This window comes from Telopea speciosissima, chromosome 9 (assembly GCF_018873765.1).
Source record: "Telopea speciosissima isolate NSW1024214 ecotype Mountain lineage chromosome 9, Tspe_v1, whole genome shotgun sequence".
Classification (NCBI taxonomy): Eukaryota; Viridiplantae; Streptophyta; class Magnoliopsida; order Proteales; family Proteaceae; genus Telopea; species Telopea speciosissima.
In genome coordinates this window covers 6,293,821-6,312,420 of record NC_057924.1, presented here as the reverse complement: position 1 = coordinate 6,312,420, position 18,600 = coordinate 6,293,821, and the positions used below count along the sequence as shown (strand labels likewise).

Below are 18,600 nucleotides of genomic sequence, written 5' to 3'. Positions count from 1 at the left end.
TATTTTACCCCTAAATATTTATTCCTAAAAACCCCAAAATGCCCTCATCTTCCCCAAATCATCATCTTCTTTTACACCACCACCACCGCCACCGCCACCCACCATTAACACCATCACCACCATTAAAAATAACAGTCAGTTGGAACAAGTTTGAACTGAACCGTGATTACGCTCCTGCATTTCTCTTTTTCTCACTTTCCCTGCTCGATTCATTCCTGGTTCTCCTCAGGTTTGATTACCATCCTTTCCTTTCTATTTCGTTCTTGTTTTTTTTCCTTGGATTTCTGCTGCAATCATTCTTTGAAGTGGATCACTCTATCTCCTGTTTTGGGTGATAATCTGAAAAAAGGGAAGATAGTTGAAATGTCCCTCATCCTTGGACCATTCAGCTTTAGATTTGGAGGAGTGTTCACAAATAGAGGAGCGACTTACCTTGCTGAGTTTCAGATCGAAACAAAAAGTGGGGTTTTGAGATCAAGGCCAGCAATAAAGGTTGGTTTCATATCCTCTGCTGGGTTTGATTTCAGACTTCGAACCTTCTCTCCACTTGCTGTTTGGGGCACTTGTTACGTGGAGTCCATAGAGCTTCCAGTTTGAGACCTCCCCCTAAAATCACAAGTCGATCAAACTCTTGTACAGTGAGTTCCCTCGCTCGAAAAGACTATCTATTTTCTTTAATGGTGGGTGGTGGTGGCAGTGGTGATGGCGATGGTGGTGGTGGGTATGTAAAAGAAGATGATGATTTGGGGAAGATGAGGGCATTTTGGGGTTTTTAGGAACAAATATTTAGGGGTAAAATAGTCTTTTCAAATTAGGTTAGGGTAATACATAAATGAGGGCAATTAGGTCTTTTCATTTATAAAAATAAAACAAAGGGTAAAATGATCAAAATTTAGGCATCCAACGGTGGTATTTAACGGATTGGATCTATCTGGCATTTGGGGTGTAAAGCAAGGGTGGTACGTGGATTATTGAGGGGTGGTACGCGGAATATTGAGCCGCTTAGGGAGGTACGAGGAATATTGGGTGCATTCTAAGGGGGTACGTGTACTTTACCCAAAAAAAATTGATAAGATTAATGCATTTTTCTTTCATTTTTTGTATAAAGATTGAGTTTTCTTCCCTGTTACTATACTATACCTAATGAAGTATAATGCTTAAAATGAGTAGAGAAAGTATACAAAATGTGTCACTTTGTTTTTTATATTCATTGCCATTTAATTGTATTTTGATAATTTTACTATACATTTGAAACTGACTTTCACGGATCGGGATCCTCTCTAACGCATTGGAGAGCCCAATGAATCATCTAACGGTTGGGGCGCTGTGCACTTGTCGGGATGCACGCAAACACACATCTCGACATGCACCCCTCATGCACAGTAGTTGGATGCTCTTTGGAGAGGATCCAGATCCGCAACTTCGCAACTTTTCTTATTTATTTTGATTAAAATTTGGCTGTTGAAATGACTGTGCAAAGTCTTCTATCACACAGACTAACTCATGTAATACCAAGTGACAAATTGTATATCATTTTCACTAACCCATAAAGATTTAAGACCAAATCGACAATAGACCAATAAGAAGCCTTTTAATAGAATCCGAACATCGGTCCGGTTCTAGTCTGACTCAAAGTAAAAACCGATCAAACCCGAACCTAATCGATTGTTTCCTTAAATCTATTTTAGTGGTTCACGCTGAAAAGTCAACATATTGAAAAAAATCTCAGCCATTCATTAGTTCCATTCCTTCCGTGATCATCTTAAACAGTACAACCTTTATTTCCCTCATTTGTTGTTTCAAACTTCTCCACCCTTTCGTATTTATGAAAAGTGGACAACGAAAAGACCAAAAACATTTCTGATATGACGTGCCGGCACGCAACACTAGCTCGAAACACGACACGTAAGCCTCCGGGTAAAGGGCAACGGGCAGAGATCAGCGGGCAGCAATAACGCCGTCGCCGAAACTCACGGAGAAACAATAATCCGCTATTCCCGAAACTCCTGAACCTAAAGCCTCGTTATCCAAGCCTTAGGTTCGGACTTAGGCTCGGTTCTAAAAGTGGAGTCGAGAAAGCCCAGCGAAAGCAAAAAAAAAATATTGGCGTAGAGATGAGACAGACCAGAGAGGGAGAGAGACGGACGTTTGGAGTCGGTAGGGAAGAGATGGGTAAGACTAAGATCACGAGGAAGAAGAAGGGAAGACCATCGAAGGCCGATCTCGGCCGCCTTTCCGGTCTCCGGCAGAGTTTGCCTGATAAGACTCCAGAATCTGAGCTTCGCCGTAGTCTCCGTCGCCGGAACCCAACCTACCATGACGACTTCTACGAGGACGATGAAGAGGAAGACGATGAGGATGAGAGGAGAGAGAAGAAGTTGAAGTTAGTACTGAAGCTCCCACACAAAGCGGATTTTGGCGGCGGTGATGGTGGTAGTGGTGGTGTTGACTCTTCACCGAGCCAAACTCGGACAGAAGGCAACGTGGCCCACGCATCTACTGCTGCCGTGTCTGCCTCTTCCTCGGAGTACGGAGACGGTAATAAGCCCTTTAAGAAACGGAAGATCGACGGCAACGATGGTGTTTACGATGATGGTGAATGCGATGATGGAGATCTTGATGAAGAAGATGATGCGCGCTCCATTGGATCTGATCATCGGAAGAAGGTATGCCTGTATAGCGATCATCAATTCACTCACTGCTACAACTAATTGGTTGCAGTAATGGCATTAATAGCAGCGGCGACGGCCGTATTGATGGTAACGGTAGTAGAGACTGTAGAGAAAGGGGTTTTCGATTGTGAGTAGTGTGGGCTTCCCGCTCTTCCGCAGTCGTCCAGCTCAGCGGATCTTTACATCATTCATATTTTTTTTCAGATTTTTCTAATTGGACATTCTTCTATTTTACTCAGTCACTCACTCTGTCGGATGTGTCCTTGATTTTAACGGTCGGGGTCAACTGCCAACTAACCCCCCTTACAGAATCTGATCACGCTCCACTTTCCTTTCCTTGTCTCCTGTCTTCTTCACCCCACTTCAATCTTCTCTCTCACCACTGTCTCCATTATAATACACATGATAGCTAATTATGTTTATATATGTTCGAGATTCCGAGTTTGCCATTTGGGATAGTTGCTCTTTCAACTCTTATTCCTAAGCAAATATCTTGTATGGGTTTTCTTCTTTTTCCTCCAGGAACGAAGGCGGAATTCAGACACCAAAGGGATGGACTCTGCTCCGGGTTAGTTTTGATAACTGGGATTTACTTGCTTCTATATTTCGTATGCCAGTTGGTTTGGTTATTGGAGTTCTTTTTCTACAATTTGATCAGGCACACCATCTGGTTCTACAGCGAGCCTCCCATTACCGGATAAGAAATCGGTGGAGTTGATTCTGGATAAGCTTCAGAAGTATGTCATACTCTCTCTGTCTCTCTCCCCCTCTGTGCCTGTGTACGGGGTTGCTAGTGTGTGTGTGTGTGTAATATGGTTATTCCATCGCAATTCTAAGAGGATTCTCGCTGTTGAATGTGGCAGGAAAGACACTTATGGAGTTTATGCGGAACCTGTTGATCCCGAAGAGGTAAATCTTTTGAGCTGTTTCTACCTTCCTCTTTTTCCACTTTGAGAATCTAATATAGGTGTGTAGTCTTTATGAGGCATGTTGTTGGGGTTTGTGATTGTGCTTGTTCTTGCAGCTTCCTGATTATCATGACGTGATTGACCATCCAATGGACTTCGGCACCGTAAGGAAAAAGCTTGCTAATGGGGACTATTCTACCTTGGAACAATTTGAGGTTGGTTTCTTAATCTGAGTTTTGAAAGGCTGTGAAGGTCTCTTGCTGTTCTAGATTAACTACTCTTCTATAATGGGGGTAAGGTGTTTTCCGTTTGTTGGGTACTGGGGGACTGGTGTGTGTGTCCATTGTCTAGTGCAGTACGTATTGTTTTGAGGGTTCTCTCTTTGGGACATGATGGGTTAAGCTTCCCTAGCTTAAAACTCTTTCCATTTTGCTAAAATCTGATATATATATATTGATTGGGTGAATGTCTGGTATTCATTTACTTTTAGGCTGCAATTGTTTTCCGCCTCCTTTCTAATCATTATAAAAATTTGTATTGATTTTCCGGCAAAGGCTGCAATTGTTTTGCTGGGATGCAATGCCAATGTGATGCTATCTTGATCACTGATACTCTTGGCACACATGGAGGGCTCTATCCCCCTGATATGACTGGATTCTTTCCCTCAGTCATATTCAAATGTGCTTATCGGTCGTGTAAACCCCCCCACCCTCCCCCAAAAAAAAGGTGGCAGAAATTTTTTATGAATAATAATTTTTTTAAAATACTTTACAGAGAAACAAACGCAGCCTTAGTGTTTTTCTATATTTGAAAGGTCTACTCGAAGGACATTTTTTTCACTGTTTTATCCTGCTACATGGGTGGTCATTTCTCTTTATTCTCTATTATTTCAAGGTTTTGGTAATGAATAATTCTCATCTTTGTGGGCAGTGTGTACTGGATGACGAGCATTTTGTGTTATATTCTCATGTTCAGATGATGGCGTTAATTTGCATATTCGTCTACTTATTTGTCCACTTTTGTGCTTGTGTTTTGGTTTGTTTCCTCGTTAAGTTTCACTTTGGATTGTGAGAGTCCAAACAACCGAGAATCTTCATAAATAATGTTAGTTATTGTCAACTTACCTGGGATCACAGGAATTTTAACCTCACATTTTTTAGTTTAAATTCCTATGACAGTATGACCAAAAGGAATAGTCTTTCCATGTAAAGTTGCGGAATCTGATTACTGTTTAGATGGGTGATTTATTTAGTTAGGTAGGAATCTATTCAGACAGCTGGATGGCTATTCATTAATACATATAACATAAATCTTACCAATTCCCGACTTTTTCAACGCTCACGATCTTAATTGTGCTTTAAAAGTTTTCGTCTAGATTGAATAAAAGAACCTTATTTATTATAAATTTGTTTTGTTAAGTAATAAGTGTGTCTTACATGGATACAAGTTTCTGACACAGAGATAACTGTCTTTTACCTACCATAAATAGTTTCCTTATGTCACTTGGTGCGACTTTTTATAGGGTCTAATATACTCCACAGTAAAGTCTACAACCAATCATAATTCTTTCTCTCCTCCAGGTATCGAAGGAAATAATACCTGACTGGTTAAAAGAGGGTAAAAACTTAACAGTCATGCTACAGAGGGAAATGGTATGTGACTGGGTACAGCACTGTGGGAACCATCTCAATTCTCAAGCTATGTTTATGTTAGGTTTACCTCATGACTGTTTAATGTTGTTGGTTATGTGGAACCTACTAGTTTTTCTTTGGCATTGGTGGCCTACTCACTGATGCCTAGCGCTAGATAAGTAGGTAACTGGTGTTCCTCATCTTTCTCAGGCTTGAGTTGGTTTAATGCCTTCTGCTCGACCTTAGGACGGCTGAGAATGACTTGAAGCCTTTAGTTAATATCATTTAGAAGTCAGGACTGATGAGGGCAGGTATTGTCAAGGATATAAGGATCGGTCGATTCTTGCCTGGAGTGCCTGATCTTGTCCAGTATCTCTCAAGGCCATTACGGACCTTTACGGTTTCAATTTAGCTAGGATAGATCCAATTTTACTTAAGCTAAGGATCTGCTGGTCAAGATTGCTCTGGATCAACAATTTAGAACCATATTTATGAAATGCTAAATTACTCTAGCATATCTGAACATTAAAAACCAAGCTGAAACTAATAAATGTTAGATGGTCAGTAAATTTACTCAAAATCGTTTATATTTCCAAACTAGCTTTCAGCTCAAAATTGTAACCTTTGAATCTCTATCTCCGTTATTAGCAGCTGTTTTCTTTCAGCTATGGGGTTACTCAGAACCACTGAAAGTGTAATTTCATGACTCCTAATTTCTTATTCATTGTGTAACTGTGGCATGGCATGATACCTTCCTTATGCCTCAATCTGGTGGTTTGCTCTTGTGTCTTTCACAAAGTATGGGGAACTGATATTTAACTGTTTGGTGGATGATCTTTATGTAGTTGAGGTTGGTATTGAATGAAAACCTGGCAATGCTTCAAATATATGATGCCTCTCCCCTTGATGAACAATTTGGCTATTGTAAAATCCTAGAGAAAACATAAAATGTCTGCTTTTGGTTAATACATGTGCTAGTCATCATGGCACTAGATATACATAAGGTCAAGTCATGAGATGGATTTGGCGGAAATTTGTTTGATATATTTTAGTGAACATGTGGATTCTCTCTCTCCGAAAACAAGATTTAAGGAATTGGGCAGTAAGATTAATGGTAATGACTTCCACTGAGACCAATAGTGCTGGTCCTCCATCCCTAGTTAATATTTCTCAATCCCTAGTAATGTTTTTGTCCAAATAAAATACATATCATATGTATACCCTTCTTTTGTTTTTTAAAATTCTGGTGTTTTCTTATATTCATTTTCCTTTTTATAACCACCAGTATTTTTATCTGTTTCAATTTTTATTCGGAAAAAAAAATCTTTCCTGTATTGATACCTTTTCAATGTTGTCTTGTTTCTATATGTATATTAAATTTATTTTTGGATTTTTTTATGGCAAACTTTATTTTTCTTACTACAATTGTTATATGAGCTAATGTTTCTTTAAGAGATGCCAATATAAGCTTGTCTATGCAGCCCACCCTCTTTGAGGCATGTGGAGTGCGGGCTTTGTTAGCCAATTGTTTGATCTTTAGCCATGTGTCAAATTTTTGGGTTCCCGAGTCAACACTCAACAGTATTGTGCGCCATGTTTGAGCTTTAAACCTTATATTTCAACAGTTGGAACCCTCTTTGCAAAGCTAGGTTTTCAACCATTCTGCAAGCTTTATGTCTTCACATGGAAAAGTGGGCTTGGATTGAAGGTAAGAGATAGATAGAGTTGACGTTAACATGTCTACAAAATCTGACTGCCAACTAAACCGTGACTTGGTCGATATTAAGGCCTTTCAAAAAGATTCTCTTAGCTGGGCCATGTAAAGGACATTTTCTCCTTCAATATTTACACATATTTGAAATATTCTGTAAATCTTTCTCCATGCTTGATTTCTAGATTGGAAATAGCTAGACCCCTGTGGACTCTTGCATGTGTTACCTGTGTTTCTGCCTCATACATAGGTGACATTGATGACGAGAAACATTCTCTAGAACTTATAGATGGAGAAAGAAGTTATGGAAATGAATGGACCTTCAAGAGCAAATTTATGTTCTCACAAACTGGGGGTTACCGAAGAGAGATGACTTGTATGCCAAGGAATGTGGAAATCCTAGGTTGATAATTTGGTATAATGTGGTACCGAGAGGCTCGTAAGTTATTAATTATTGCAATGATAGTTTCCTGAGTTGGAGGGAGTGAAATACAGACATATTACATGCAGTGTTATGGCATGACTAGATATGATGTCAAAAACCAAGTAGTGTGTACTTTTGGTAGCATTATTTTTCTGTCTTCTAGCTGACTCATACTATGATGGCATAACTGCTCTACTTTATTCTACTAATCCAAATGAATTTAAATGCTTCCTTTAGAATCAGAGTTGGGGAAGGGGGGGGGGGGGGAGACAATGCCCTTATTCTTTTGATATTTTAAAGGACTGGTTTCTAAAGTTTGCTGTCTTGAATGCAGAGTGATATTTTCCTGATTTGCACAAATGCAATGCAATATAATGCTCCAGAAACAATATACTTTAAACAGGTAAGACTTTTGATTGATTTCTGTTCTCTCTCTGTTTGTTTAACTTATACAGTTGTTTAATTGTTAATCTCTCACTTAATTGTTTTGAAAAGGCACGTTCCATACAAGAGCTGGCAAAAAAGAAATTCCAGAGATTAAGGATTGGAATTGAGCGTGCTGAGAAAGAGCTCAAGTTGGACCAGAAAACAAAATCCAATTCTGCCATGAAGAAACCAATAAAGAAGTCCTCTTGCAGGACTGCACAGGAGCCTGTTGGCTCTGATTTCTCTTCAGGTGCCACTCTTGCTACAACAGGAGATACCGGTACCTGGTCAAATGTGATACAGGCTGGTGGTTGTGAGAGGTCTAACAATACTGATGGACCTGTAGATGGGAATTCTTCTCTGATTGATAATAAGCCAGAAAAGACGGAGGAGCAACTTTCATGTAAGGTTATGGCCGTCTTCATTTTTTTGAACTCCCCCCCCCCCCCCGGCGGGTGGGTGAAAAAAACCCCATATTTTGTAAGATGGACATTAACAAAAGTTTTGAGGAGATTGTTGAATCAGGATGCTGATAGTTTTGATAAACAAGGTAGTTAGACCTGCATTAGATTTTCAATGAACGTTACTGTTACGGATTGTCTCTTGTAATGTTAATTTTGGCTTTCTTTAGAAGAGGTTAAAAAAATAAAAGTATGAAGTCCAATAAACTTTCCAGAGTATTGATCATCTCTTGGAAGAGTATGTTACAACAAATGGACTCATATAGAAGCTGGCTGATTTAGCCAATATAAATGTAACCCTTATTTGTCTTTGGGATGGATTGAATCCCTAAGGAAATCCTGCAATATGGTGTGCATTGTCATAAATTTTTTGTCCTTTCGACCAACTGAAAATAAGGAATGTTTTGAGCACTCTTATCTTCACCATTGTTCACCTTTTGACCTAGAGACAGATTTAAAGTAAGGCATGTATTGAGAAGTATTATCTTCATCATTGTTCACATGTTTTGCTGCTAATTGCTTTGATTGTTCTCCTGCATTAGGGAAGGGGCTCCCATCTAAATATGGAAGGAAGCCATTTGTGGTTGATGAAAACCGTCGTGCAACTTATAATTTATCCAATCAACCTGTGGTCAGAATGGATTCGACCTTTACGACTTTTGAAGGCGAAAGCAAGCAGATGGTTGCAGTATGTAACAAAAAATTGATTTCTCCCCTTTTACCCTTGGCGTCTTTACTCATCTGGTTTCAATTTTTTGAATCAGGTCGGGCTTCATGCAGATCATTCTTATGCAAGGAGCCTGGCTCGTTTTGCTGCAACACTTGGACCTGTTGCTTGGAAAGTTGCCTCCAGAAAAATTGAGCAGTCCCTGCCTGCTGGGATGAAATTTGGCCGTGGCTGGGTTGGGGAATATGAACCACTTCCGACCCCAGTATTAATGCTTGACAGAAATATGCGAAAAGAACCGGATTGTGCTGCAAATTTGAACTGTACTGCTGATTCAAGGAAAGAGGAGAAGGCAGAGGGTTTGAAAGCTGTTCAAGATGATGCTAACCTGGGTTTCAAAACTTTGAATTCAGCAGAGATGACAACTTCTAGTAAGACCACAGAACCTGCAAAGGTGAGTTCTGTTAGTAGGCCTAATTTAGATGGGAAATTGTTCAGTGTTTCTGGGACCAGATCAATAATTGGTGCTACATGTCAGCAGCAGAAACCAGTAACCACCGCAAAGTCTGATGGTAATGTCTTTAAGAAAGCTGAATCGAATAGCTCTTCTGCCAGTGGGAACCCCTGTGAGATTGCTGCACGAAAGCAATTTGATTATGGTTCTGAAATGACTACTTCGAGGTTGCTGGATATGGTTTCTAGGCACAGAAATATTGTGCAATCTGTACCCCCCAAGCAGAAAGAAGCCAATGGGGTTGCTGATGGAGGTTTGCCTACTGGTAAAGCTGTGAGTGGCAGTTTGGATGGCAATAAAGTGAATGGTTCATTCTCTGACTCCGTTTCTAGTCAACACAGCAGGGCAGAAACATACTTTCCCCATGGAAATCAGGAGAGTTTTAGTGACCCAGTTTTGTTGATGAGAATGTTGGCTGAGAAGACACAAAACCAGCAGAAATCTTTGAACTGTACTTCAGTTGGTGCTCAACAGGTTATGCCATCCATTCCATCCCTGAGAAGAGATGATTCAAACACTGCTGCCATCACTGCTGCCCGCACTTGGATGTCCATTGGGACTGCTGAGTTCAAATCAACAGACAACATAGATCCTTCCAAAATGCAGATTGCTGCAGCTTCTCTGTACAACCCAGCTCGAGAACACCCACCTATTTCACGATTTTGTGAGGAATCTCCTCGTTCTGGAGGGCTGCAGTTGCAGCAAGAGAAAAAGATGTTCCCCCCTCAGGCTTTCCTTCCACATCCTGTTCGTTCTGGTGAGGAATCACGGTCTCAAAACAACAGACCAGTTATTTTCCCTCAACTTGCAACCACCGACTTATCAAGGTTTCAGGTGCAGTCGCCATGGCATGGCCTTGTGCCACATACTCGGCCAAAACAAATACAGGATATGCTGCCTCCTGACTTGAACATTGGATTCCAATCATCAGGGTCTCCAGTGCGGCAATCGTCTGGCATTCTGGTAGACTCTCAACAGCCAGACCTGGCATTGCAGCTCTGAGTTTGGCAGTGTTTATAGGATAAAATGGAATGAAAACTGGGGAGTTGAAGAGTTGATGGCTTATGGTGTGAGGAGCAGTTTCATTGTTTTATCGGCAAGTTTCTGTTACATCAGGAAGCAGTCTCCTCTTAACACCTCTGACTTGCATCAAATGTCATAGTTATCAACATCTGTATCTATTGAAAATCCATCTTTTAGGGCTGATGCTAAAGATGGGAGCAGAAATTCATTGTTAATCTTGGATTCAAGACCTCAAACCATCTAATCTGATTCATTGAGTTACTAATGGAAGAGATGAAATTGAATACTTTGGTGACTTGTAGGCTACAACATTCTTCGACGGGACATCTGGATAATTTGCTGAAGGACATTGCTTACTGCCGATGAACTACGGCTTTTTTTCTTGGTCTTGCGCATCTGACCAAGAATATTTACATGCAGTGGGGAGGATATATTATTTGCAGATACATGAACATTCAAGCAATGGAGTGCTTACAAAAGTAGGTGGTATCCTCAGGAAAGCCAGTGGATTATGTTCTGTACATTATCAGAAGATGAGTATCACTTGTTCAGATTTTTAATTGTTCTGCATATCCCTGGTCTGCTGATGATTCATAGCTTACATATCATGTACATTGAACTTGGAAAAAATTTTGAACAGAAAAGTAGTACCACCTATTGCATCTTTTAGTTGTCGAGTTGAGTGCTTGTTATGACTGATGAGTTCCAAATTCGGCAGCTGCGGTCTTCTAATCAGAACTGTATTTGAGAAGCATTTATAGGTTGGAATTGTCCTGGCTTTGTGGAGTCAACTCTTAAGTCTATGACACTCACTCTTCCTTGTTCCCACAATCCAATCATAGCATTAAATCACCATTGGTGAAGAGATTCTTGTGGAAAACTAAATCCAATGGAGGTGCTGAACTTTAAGGGTTTTCAAATTAAACTAAGGCTGCGTTTGGTAACGGTCTGAACACTGTTCTTTGCTGTTCTTCCGTTCTTTAAAAACAAAAAAACATGAAAATCTGTTTGGGTTACCAGTTCGTTTTTATGTTCTTTTAGAACGAACCGGAGGAAATCTTTACCAAAAGATCGTTCTTTACAGACCATTTCTGAGACGGTCTGTAAAGAACGAGAACGACTAGCCGAAGGCAAAAATCGACCAAAACCCGTGAAAACCCGTATAGGTCTTGGTTTGGAGATACAACCTTGCGATCAAATGTTGGGAAGAGAAGGGGAAGAGAAGGAGCAGAGGAGGAGACCTCTACCTGCAATTTGGCCTTCAAGGTAAGAACAACAAACCACGATCTCATCTCTCTCTCGCTCTCTCTCCCTCTCTCTCCCTCTCACTCTCTCTGTCTCGTTCTCTCTCTCTCTCTACCCTGCTGTAGACCCTCTGTTGTTAGGTCGAAGAAGTCGGATCAAAAGGAATGGATTTCAGAAGAAATTGAGCAATTTTAGGGCTTTTGGATAATGTAACATTCTCTCAGTGTAATGTATTGATTTAGTAATTCTTCATGTTTAAGATTTTAGGGTTCTTTGTTGAATAGATAATCCGTGCCTCCATATGTAATCCGTGCTTCAAATTTTTTAGGGTTCTTTCTCTATTTCACTATTTAACAAAACCCTTGAGGTGTTTTGTGTCCTAGATGGGTTGTGATTCTTTGTAGGTGGATGTGTAATGGAGAAAGATAACTCAATTGGGTTTTGACTATGTTGAAAAATTAAAAGTCATACGGAATATCCATCTCACAGGAATATCCCAGTTTCCTGCTGAATAGGATGGGTGAAATTCATTTTGCAGGAATATCTCCTAACACTACTAAATAGGACGGGTGAAAATCTGCTATGGGAAACAGTACCTCCATGTAAAGTACAAGCAGCAGCAAATGGACCAGATAAGCTAAAGTTCTTAGCACTCCAAATTGGGGGTAAATTGTAAAACACACTAAATGCAAGTTTTGTTAGTATGTCTTGGAAAGTGTCTGTAAAACCAGTAATTTTTAGCAAGTCTTATCAGGTACTGTTTATTCTATATTTTGTTGATCTCAGATAGTATCATTCTATTGAACAGGTACCACCAAGCCTGCTACACACTTGACAAAATGTTTCTCTCTTTTTGGATTTGATTTCGTAAATGAAAAGATTGTTTACGGAGAAAAAAACAAATATGGATTCGCATTTATATACATGAAAATTATATAGGAACTTTCCTCTTTTTTAAACAAAATAGTAAAGTGATTCAAGTCCACATTATAAGCTTGGTAATCATTGGATGTTCATGTCTCCCATTCTCCCCACTATTTTGCTTAAGTTTTGAGGGCTTCTGGTACTTGTGTAAATAGGGTTTTGTGGTTGCAAAGCCCCCCTAGCACAAGCCAGTAGGCAATTAATCATTTCCTTCTGTGTCTTATTCAATTGATGATTCCGAATGGTAAAAAGTTTCTGGATCGATGATGCTCTTCAATCTGTGGACCTAAGTAGCAAAATGCTTGCTGAGTGGTGATCTAGAATTTGCAAACCTACATATGAAATTTCAGTGCTAGATTAGGAAGTCACAGGACTTTCTAAATGACACCTCTATGGGTTTTGAATATGAAATTTCAGTGCTAGATTAGGAAGGAAAATGCAAACTTGCATAGCCATACGGAAGAGAATATTGGATCTCCCTCCCAACCAAATTTTCAGCTCCCTTAAGACCTGTCATTGACACAAACAGGCTATGCCCTGTTTTTTTAAGACAGTCCTTTTTTTCCATTTCTAGAGGATCGGCCTGTAGTGGTACAGAAGCAATCCCCAATACCCATTTATTGGCTGCCAAATGGGGCTTCATAAGGCTGCGATGTGGGCTGGTGAGTCCCTTCCAAGTTGTGTTTCACATTGCTGTTGCAATAATAGCACGAAGAGGAGGGAAATGACGAGGAAGAAATCCATTAGACTGTGATGTTGTGAAAGGTGTACTCACTCTATGTGGGGTGTCTGAACTCTGAAGTCCCAGGTAAATTTTCAAAGGGAAGATGGGAATCTGGAGTTTCATCTCTTTTCCTTCTCCCTTTCTAGTTATGCTGGTCTTTTTATTTTCTCCCTTTCTAGTCTCTCTACCCTAACTATATATGATAACAGATCAATCAAGGGTCTTTTCCTTTGAACAATTGCTGCCTTCAAACCTGCACAGCTTTGGGGAAGATATAGAAGATGAGATCTCTTTTCCTTCTTGTGAATGGATGTATTCATAACTTCCCTCCTGAATTTTCATTTTCCCTTTTTTTTTCAAGTTAGATGCATTTATGTTGACTCTATTTATTTCCCATTTTGATGAGATCATAACTCACCTGCTGAATTCCTATTTGGAAATCTTGCTTGTTAACTTTCTCATGCAAAGATTCATTTCATTGTGACTCTCTTGCTGTATTTCTGTTTTAGACCTTTGCTCATTTCATTTCTCTTGTGAAGATTCATGCTATTGTGACTTTTTTTGTTGTATTTCTGTTTTGGATCTTTACTTAATGGGTCTTTAGCTCAAATTGGTAGAGCACTTGGAATATGAGCATGTTCCAAGGGGATGGTGGTTCGAATCCACCAAGACCCTTTTTATTCAACTGTTCATAGTATAGTCCGTTATGGCACTAATCCACACAAGAACCCAATATTAATGGTATTTTTTAAATTTGACATATTTTTATAAGTGTTTTGGTTATGTTAATGAAATATTTTAATTTTATGCTAAGATTGGTAAGAGAGAAAAGGTTTTTACAAGTATTTTTTGGTATAATTTAGAAGGAAATGACATTACTGTAATTAACATCAAATTTGGAAGAACAGGTTTTACCAAACACCATTTTCGTTCTGAACAGCATTCTTGAGAACGTTACCAAACGATCATTTTCGGTCTCAGAACACCGTTCTACACCAAGAACGCAAAAAAACATTTCTATTCAAGAATGGGCGTTCTTTGTTCAGACCGTTACCAAACGCAGCCTAAGGAAAAAGTTTGATGAAGAGAGTCAAGGGGTCATAATTATCCTATCTCCCTATTGTATGAAGTCCATAACTCCCTTAGATTCCCATCCAACCGCAATAAAAATTTGGAATTTCTTCAACATGGAGTGAAAGAAAAAATCTCATCTAAACAATAAACAAACAAATGAGGTGAATCAGTGGGTACCCATTATTACTGTTGCCACAGCCAAGAAGGTGCAAGTAGAGATGAAGGAAGGGGAGGAAGGTTTTAGTTCACCATATCCATCGCCATTGATATCAATTTCGATACGAATCAGCTAACGGAATGGGGGCATGTGTTACCTTTTAAGAACCTCATGGGGGGTATGTAGAATTTTCCAAAACTGAGAAGCGTTTTTATAATTACGTGATATCTGATGGGAGGTACATGAAAATTTCTCTAAAACAAATGCTCTTTTATGTTAGGTCGTTCCTATCAGCCTAAGCCTCCGCTACCACCACAAATGTCACAAATTTTTCTTTTTGGGTCACCATAAAAAATGTCGAAACGGTGCAAACTTCAAAATGGGTACAAGAATTCAAGACACACATAATCTACATCAATATCAATCACTGTCGATATTGATACCTAGCGAGCTATACGTACCGACACTTAAATCCATGGTGGGGAGAGGAGATGTAGAGATCATGAATGTCCTCATCATTGTCTCGTTCATGTGCATTGTTCTTCCAAGAGTAGTGCAGCTGTGTGGATGTAAGTGTGCAACAATGCTAACTACCACCAAAGGACAGTATTAGGAATGCACTCAATGCACAACCATTTAACACTCTCCTTCACCGTTGGGCTTTGAAAGTTTTTTAAAACTAGAATTTAGGGAGGAGGGAGACAGCCATGGACCGTTTCCCCCCGTGTCCACTTTCAATAATATTGCTTCAATTTTTATTTTCCCCCCTTTCAATGAGAGAGAGTTTCTTGTGAGGGAGAAGGAGAAACTCATTCAATTTTTTTCACTCTTTCCACACCAATTCAATTTAATTTTTACAATATTTCAAGGACCCAATTACTCTCCACTCAAGGTGAAGAGAATATCTCTTCATCCATCCTCATCCGTCTCTATTTTGGATCATGACCAATAGAAGATGAGAGTTAATGATGAATCAGAAGCCAATCATAACGTCACATCACCATTGATTTGGATCAACAAAACTTAATAATACACATTTTAATTAAAATTTTTAAAACGATACCACATTATGGAGTGAGAAATAAACTAGGCAAACAACATAGTATGAGTGTAATGCAGCAAATGTTTTGAACATTTGGACGACTTGCTGTTCAACGGTTTAGATTTACCCAATTGGCATGTCATATAAAAAAAAGGGATGGGGCAGGGAAGCAAGGGAGCATGCCTCTTTTTTTTTGTAAGGAGTGTAAGTTTTCGATTATTTCTAAGGACTCTTAACACTTGCAGACTCCCTAATTAGGAAGCCCATGTTCATTCTGTGTATGACAGTATGATCATTTTTCACTCTATGATTGAAGGAACCTCGTATTCCTCTAGCCTCATTAAAAAAAAAATAGAAAAAGAATGTTGCCTGATTACGTAGCTCCTATGTCCAGACTTCAGACACATGAGTATGTGAAATTATCACCCTACTCCTTGTGAAATAAAAATCCCATTATCGTATATACCCTTGTGTGCACTCTCATTGGCACTCCCACGCATAGGGACTTCATGATCAGTCAACGATCTCTAGCCCTTAAAAAATATGGAAAAAGAATCTGAAAGACAACATGGTGTCTAGAGTCACATTCACATAGAAAGGCATAAAATGACTGCTCCACACCCATGGAAGGTGAAAATCCCACCATCATTTATGCTTCTATGCACACTCCCATTGACAACCCGGCTGGCGCAGGGATACGATGCCTTTTAGCGAACCCTCTCCCAAAAACATGGGGTCATGTTCGAATAATTATCACCTCCAATTCCTCCAATTCCTCTAATAGGGAGGAGTGGAACCACCTTGGGTAGTGTTTTCGGGCAGGGGGTAGGGTGGTCATTGCCTCCCCCATGTGAGGAATAGGAGGGGGCAGCGAATTGGAGGGGATAACGATTCAGTCACTCCACATCCTCCTCGTCTATCAATATATCAAGGGTAATTTACACATACCACCCTTGAGGTTTGACGAAAGGATAATTTTACCCCCTAGTTTTGAAAAATTCTGCGTACCAACCCTGAGGTTTGCAAACAGTAACAAATAAGCCCATTCCATCAGTTCATGACTGACAGTGTTAAAAATAAGAGGTGAACTAACAAAATTACCCTTGCAAAAAATGGAAGAAAAAAAAAAAAAACCTGCAACTCATCTTCCCCAAATCAATTGGGGAAGATGAGTTGCAGGTTTCAAAACCCTTTCAACCCTTAAGGAATTTAGGGTCTCAAATTGGGAAAAAAATCCCAAATCAAAACCCAATTTCTAGCGACATCTGCAACCTACTAGAATCGAAGCTAAGCCTGCAGTTACCGCTGATTTCAATTTCAGAAATCTGTAGTCCAAAGACCACTTGATTTCTAGAGCTGTGGTGTTTTGGATCGTTCCAACAGACCTAGGTGACCCCAAATCTAGAGATTTCAAGTTGTTTGAGACAGTTCCAGAGACTGCAATTCGATTTCCCCTCATCTTCGCCAAATCTTTTAGGATTTGAAAAAGGGGAAGATGAGTTGGGCTTTCTTCTTGGGAATCATGAGGAGAATAATAGCTGCTCAAACTGGATACTTCAACATTGGAACGATCACAAGCAGCTCGTCGTGGGTCTTGATGTCGAATGGCGTCCAAGTTTCAGCCGCCGCGTTGAGTACAAGGTTGCCATTTTACAGCTTTGCGTGGAACACACTTGTCTGGAATTTCAACTCCTTTACGTGGATCACATACCCAATTCTCTCATCGATTTCCTGAAAAACCCGAATTTGAGGTTTGTTGGAGTAGGAATCGAGGGGGATGTCGAGAGGCTATTGGAGGATCACGAATTGAATGTCTTGAACAATCTGGATCTTCGTTCCTTGGCAGCAAAGAGGTTGAGTATGCCGGAGCTTAGGAGTTCTGGGTTGAAAGAGCTAACAAGAGAGGTACTTGGAAAAGAAATAAGGAAGCCCAAGAAGGTAACGATGAGTAGATGGGATGTAGAGTGGCTCACATACGATCAAGTTCAATACGCTTGCCTCGACGCTTTTCTTTCTTTCGAGATTGGAAAGAGTTTGTTGCAGAAGAGACGAAGAACTGGAGAATGAGACCTAAATTAATTGATTATTGAACGACATATGGGTTTTTGCTCTTTCTTTGATTGAGCCCATCTGAGACTCTGGAATCTGAATTCTGGATTGAATCGACCATACCTATTGTTTGTTTCTCCCGTTGTTTTCCAATTTCTTTTTATTTTTTACTTCAATGGAGTTCGATCTTGTGTATCGAATGGCCTTGATTGGGATGAACAAAATTGTTTTTGAATATGGGAATGTGATCACTGTATGCTTTGTGAGTATTTGGATACTTGCAACTCGATTGGGGAAGATGAGTTGCATTCACATCGTGTTTTTAAAGGTGTTAGTCATAAACTATCGGAATGAGCTTATTTGTTACCGTTTGCAAACCTCAGGTAAGTACGTAGAATTTTCCAAAACTAAGGGGGATGTAAAATTATCCTTTCATCAAACCTCAGAGGTGGTATGTGTAAATTACCCATTTATGAAATATCCTCATTTCTATGTCCTTTTTACCCATTTGAGCTTTGGTTATTAAGACTAACGATAAAGATTTCAATCCTGGTAAAGATTTAAAATCTCCAATCAATTCTGGTCGGATCGGAGTGAGGGAATTGCAAAACCCTAGAAATTTTAGAATTGTAGATTCAAACACAGACAGAAGGTACATTCTATTGATCTTTTGCACTTTTTGGTAATGAAAGGAGAAAAAATGGTCAAAAAAGAGATTTATGTACCCATTCATGACCGATCCCAAATACCCCTTCTCTGAATCTCGATTTTTTCAAATCATCCGATATTTGACCAACTTGCTGTCCCATGTTTCGGTTGATACCAATTTGATTGATTCGATCCCGTTAATTAAAATCATGACCGATACAGATACCAATACCAATACTGGTATGGATCGGCCGATACGACTTACTGCCGTGTTTATAAGCTAATTGCTAACCGCTAATG

The 18,600-nt window shown here is 39.7% G+C and overlaps 2 protein-coding genes across 3 annotated transcripts; both read left to right on the top strand.

Annotated features, from left to right (window-relative positions):
* Window positions 1-1,990: 1,990 nt before the first annotated feature.
* On the top strand, window positions 1,991-11,005 carry LOC122640058. 2 transcript variants are annotated; one of them, XM_043833170.1, is made up of 9 exons: window positions 1,991-2,666; window positions 3,195-3,240; window positions 3,331-3,409; window positions 3,536-3,581; window positions 3,697-3,795; window positions 7,681-7,749; window positions 7,842-8,172; window positions 8,770-8,921; window positions 8,998-11,005. In XM_043833170.1, the coding sequence occupies exons 1-9, from the start codon at window positions 2,115-2,117 to the stop codon at window positions 10,414-10,416; spliced, it is 2,793 nt and encodes a 930-aa protein (XP_043689105.1). In that variant the 5' UTR covers window positions 1,991-2,114; the 3' UTR covers window positions 10,417-11,005. The 2 variants fall into 2 exon arrangements, with proteins under 2 accessions (XP_043689105.1, XP_043689106.1); XM_043833171.1 differs by having other exon boundaries at window positions 1,992-2,666; window positions 7,842-8,175; window positions 8,776-8,921.
* A 2,232-nt stretch (window positions 11,006-13,237) lies between these two features.
* Window positions 13,238-17,670, top strand: LOC122640304 (Werner Syndrome-like exonuclease). Its single transcript, XM_043833461.1, has 2 exons — window positions 13,238-13,268; window positions 17,081-17,670. Exons 1-2 carry the CDS (start codon window positions 13,238-13,240, stop codon window positions 17,668-17,670), a joined length of 621 nt encoding a protein of 206 aa, XP_043689396.1.
* The last annotated feature ends 930 nt before the right edge of the window (window positions 17,671-18,600 follow it).

Bases quoted from the DNA above. Each gene is read 5' to 3' on its own strand.
- LOC122640058 (XM_043833170.1), top strand. From the start codon at position 2,115: ATGAGACAGACCAGAGAGGGAGAGAGACGGACGTTTGGAGTCGGTAGG. The intron at 3,241-3,330 runs GTTAGTTTTGAT...CAATTTGATCAG, and splicing joins AGGGATGGACTCTGCTCCGG to GCACACCATCTGGTTCTACA. The intron at 3,796-7,680 runs GTTGGTTTCTTA...TCTTGAATGCAG, and splicing joins CTACCTTGGAACAATTTGAG to AGTGATATTTTCCTGATTTG.
- LOC122640304 (XM_043833461.1), top strand. From the start codon at position 13,238: ATGGGGCTTCATAAGGCTGCGATGTGGGCTG. The intron at 13,269-17,080 runs GTGAGTCCCTTC...CAAATCTTTTAG, and splicing joins TAAGGCTGCGATGTGGGCTG to GATTTGAAAAAGGGGAAGAT.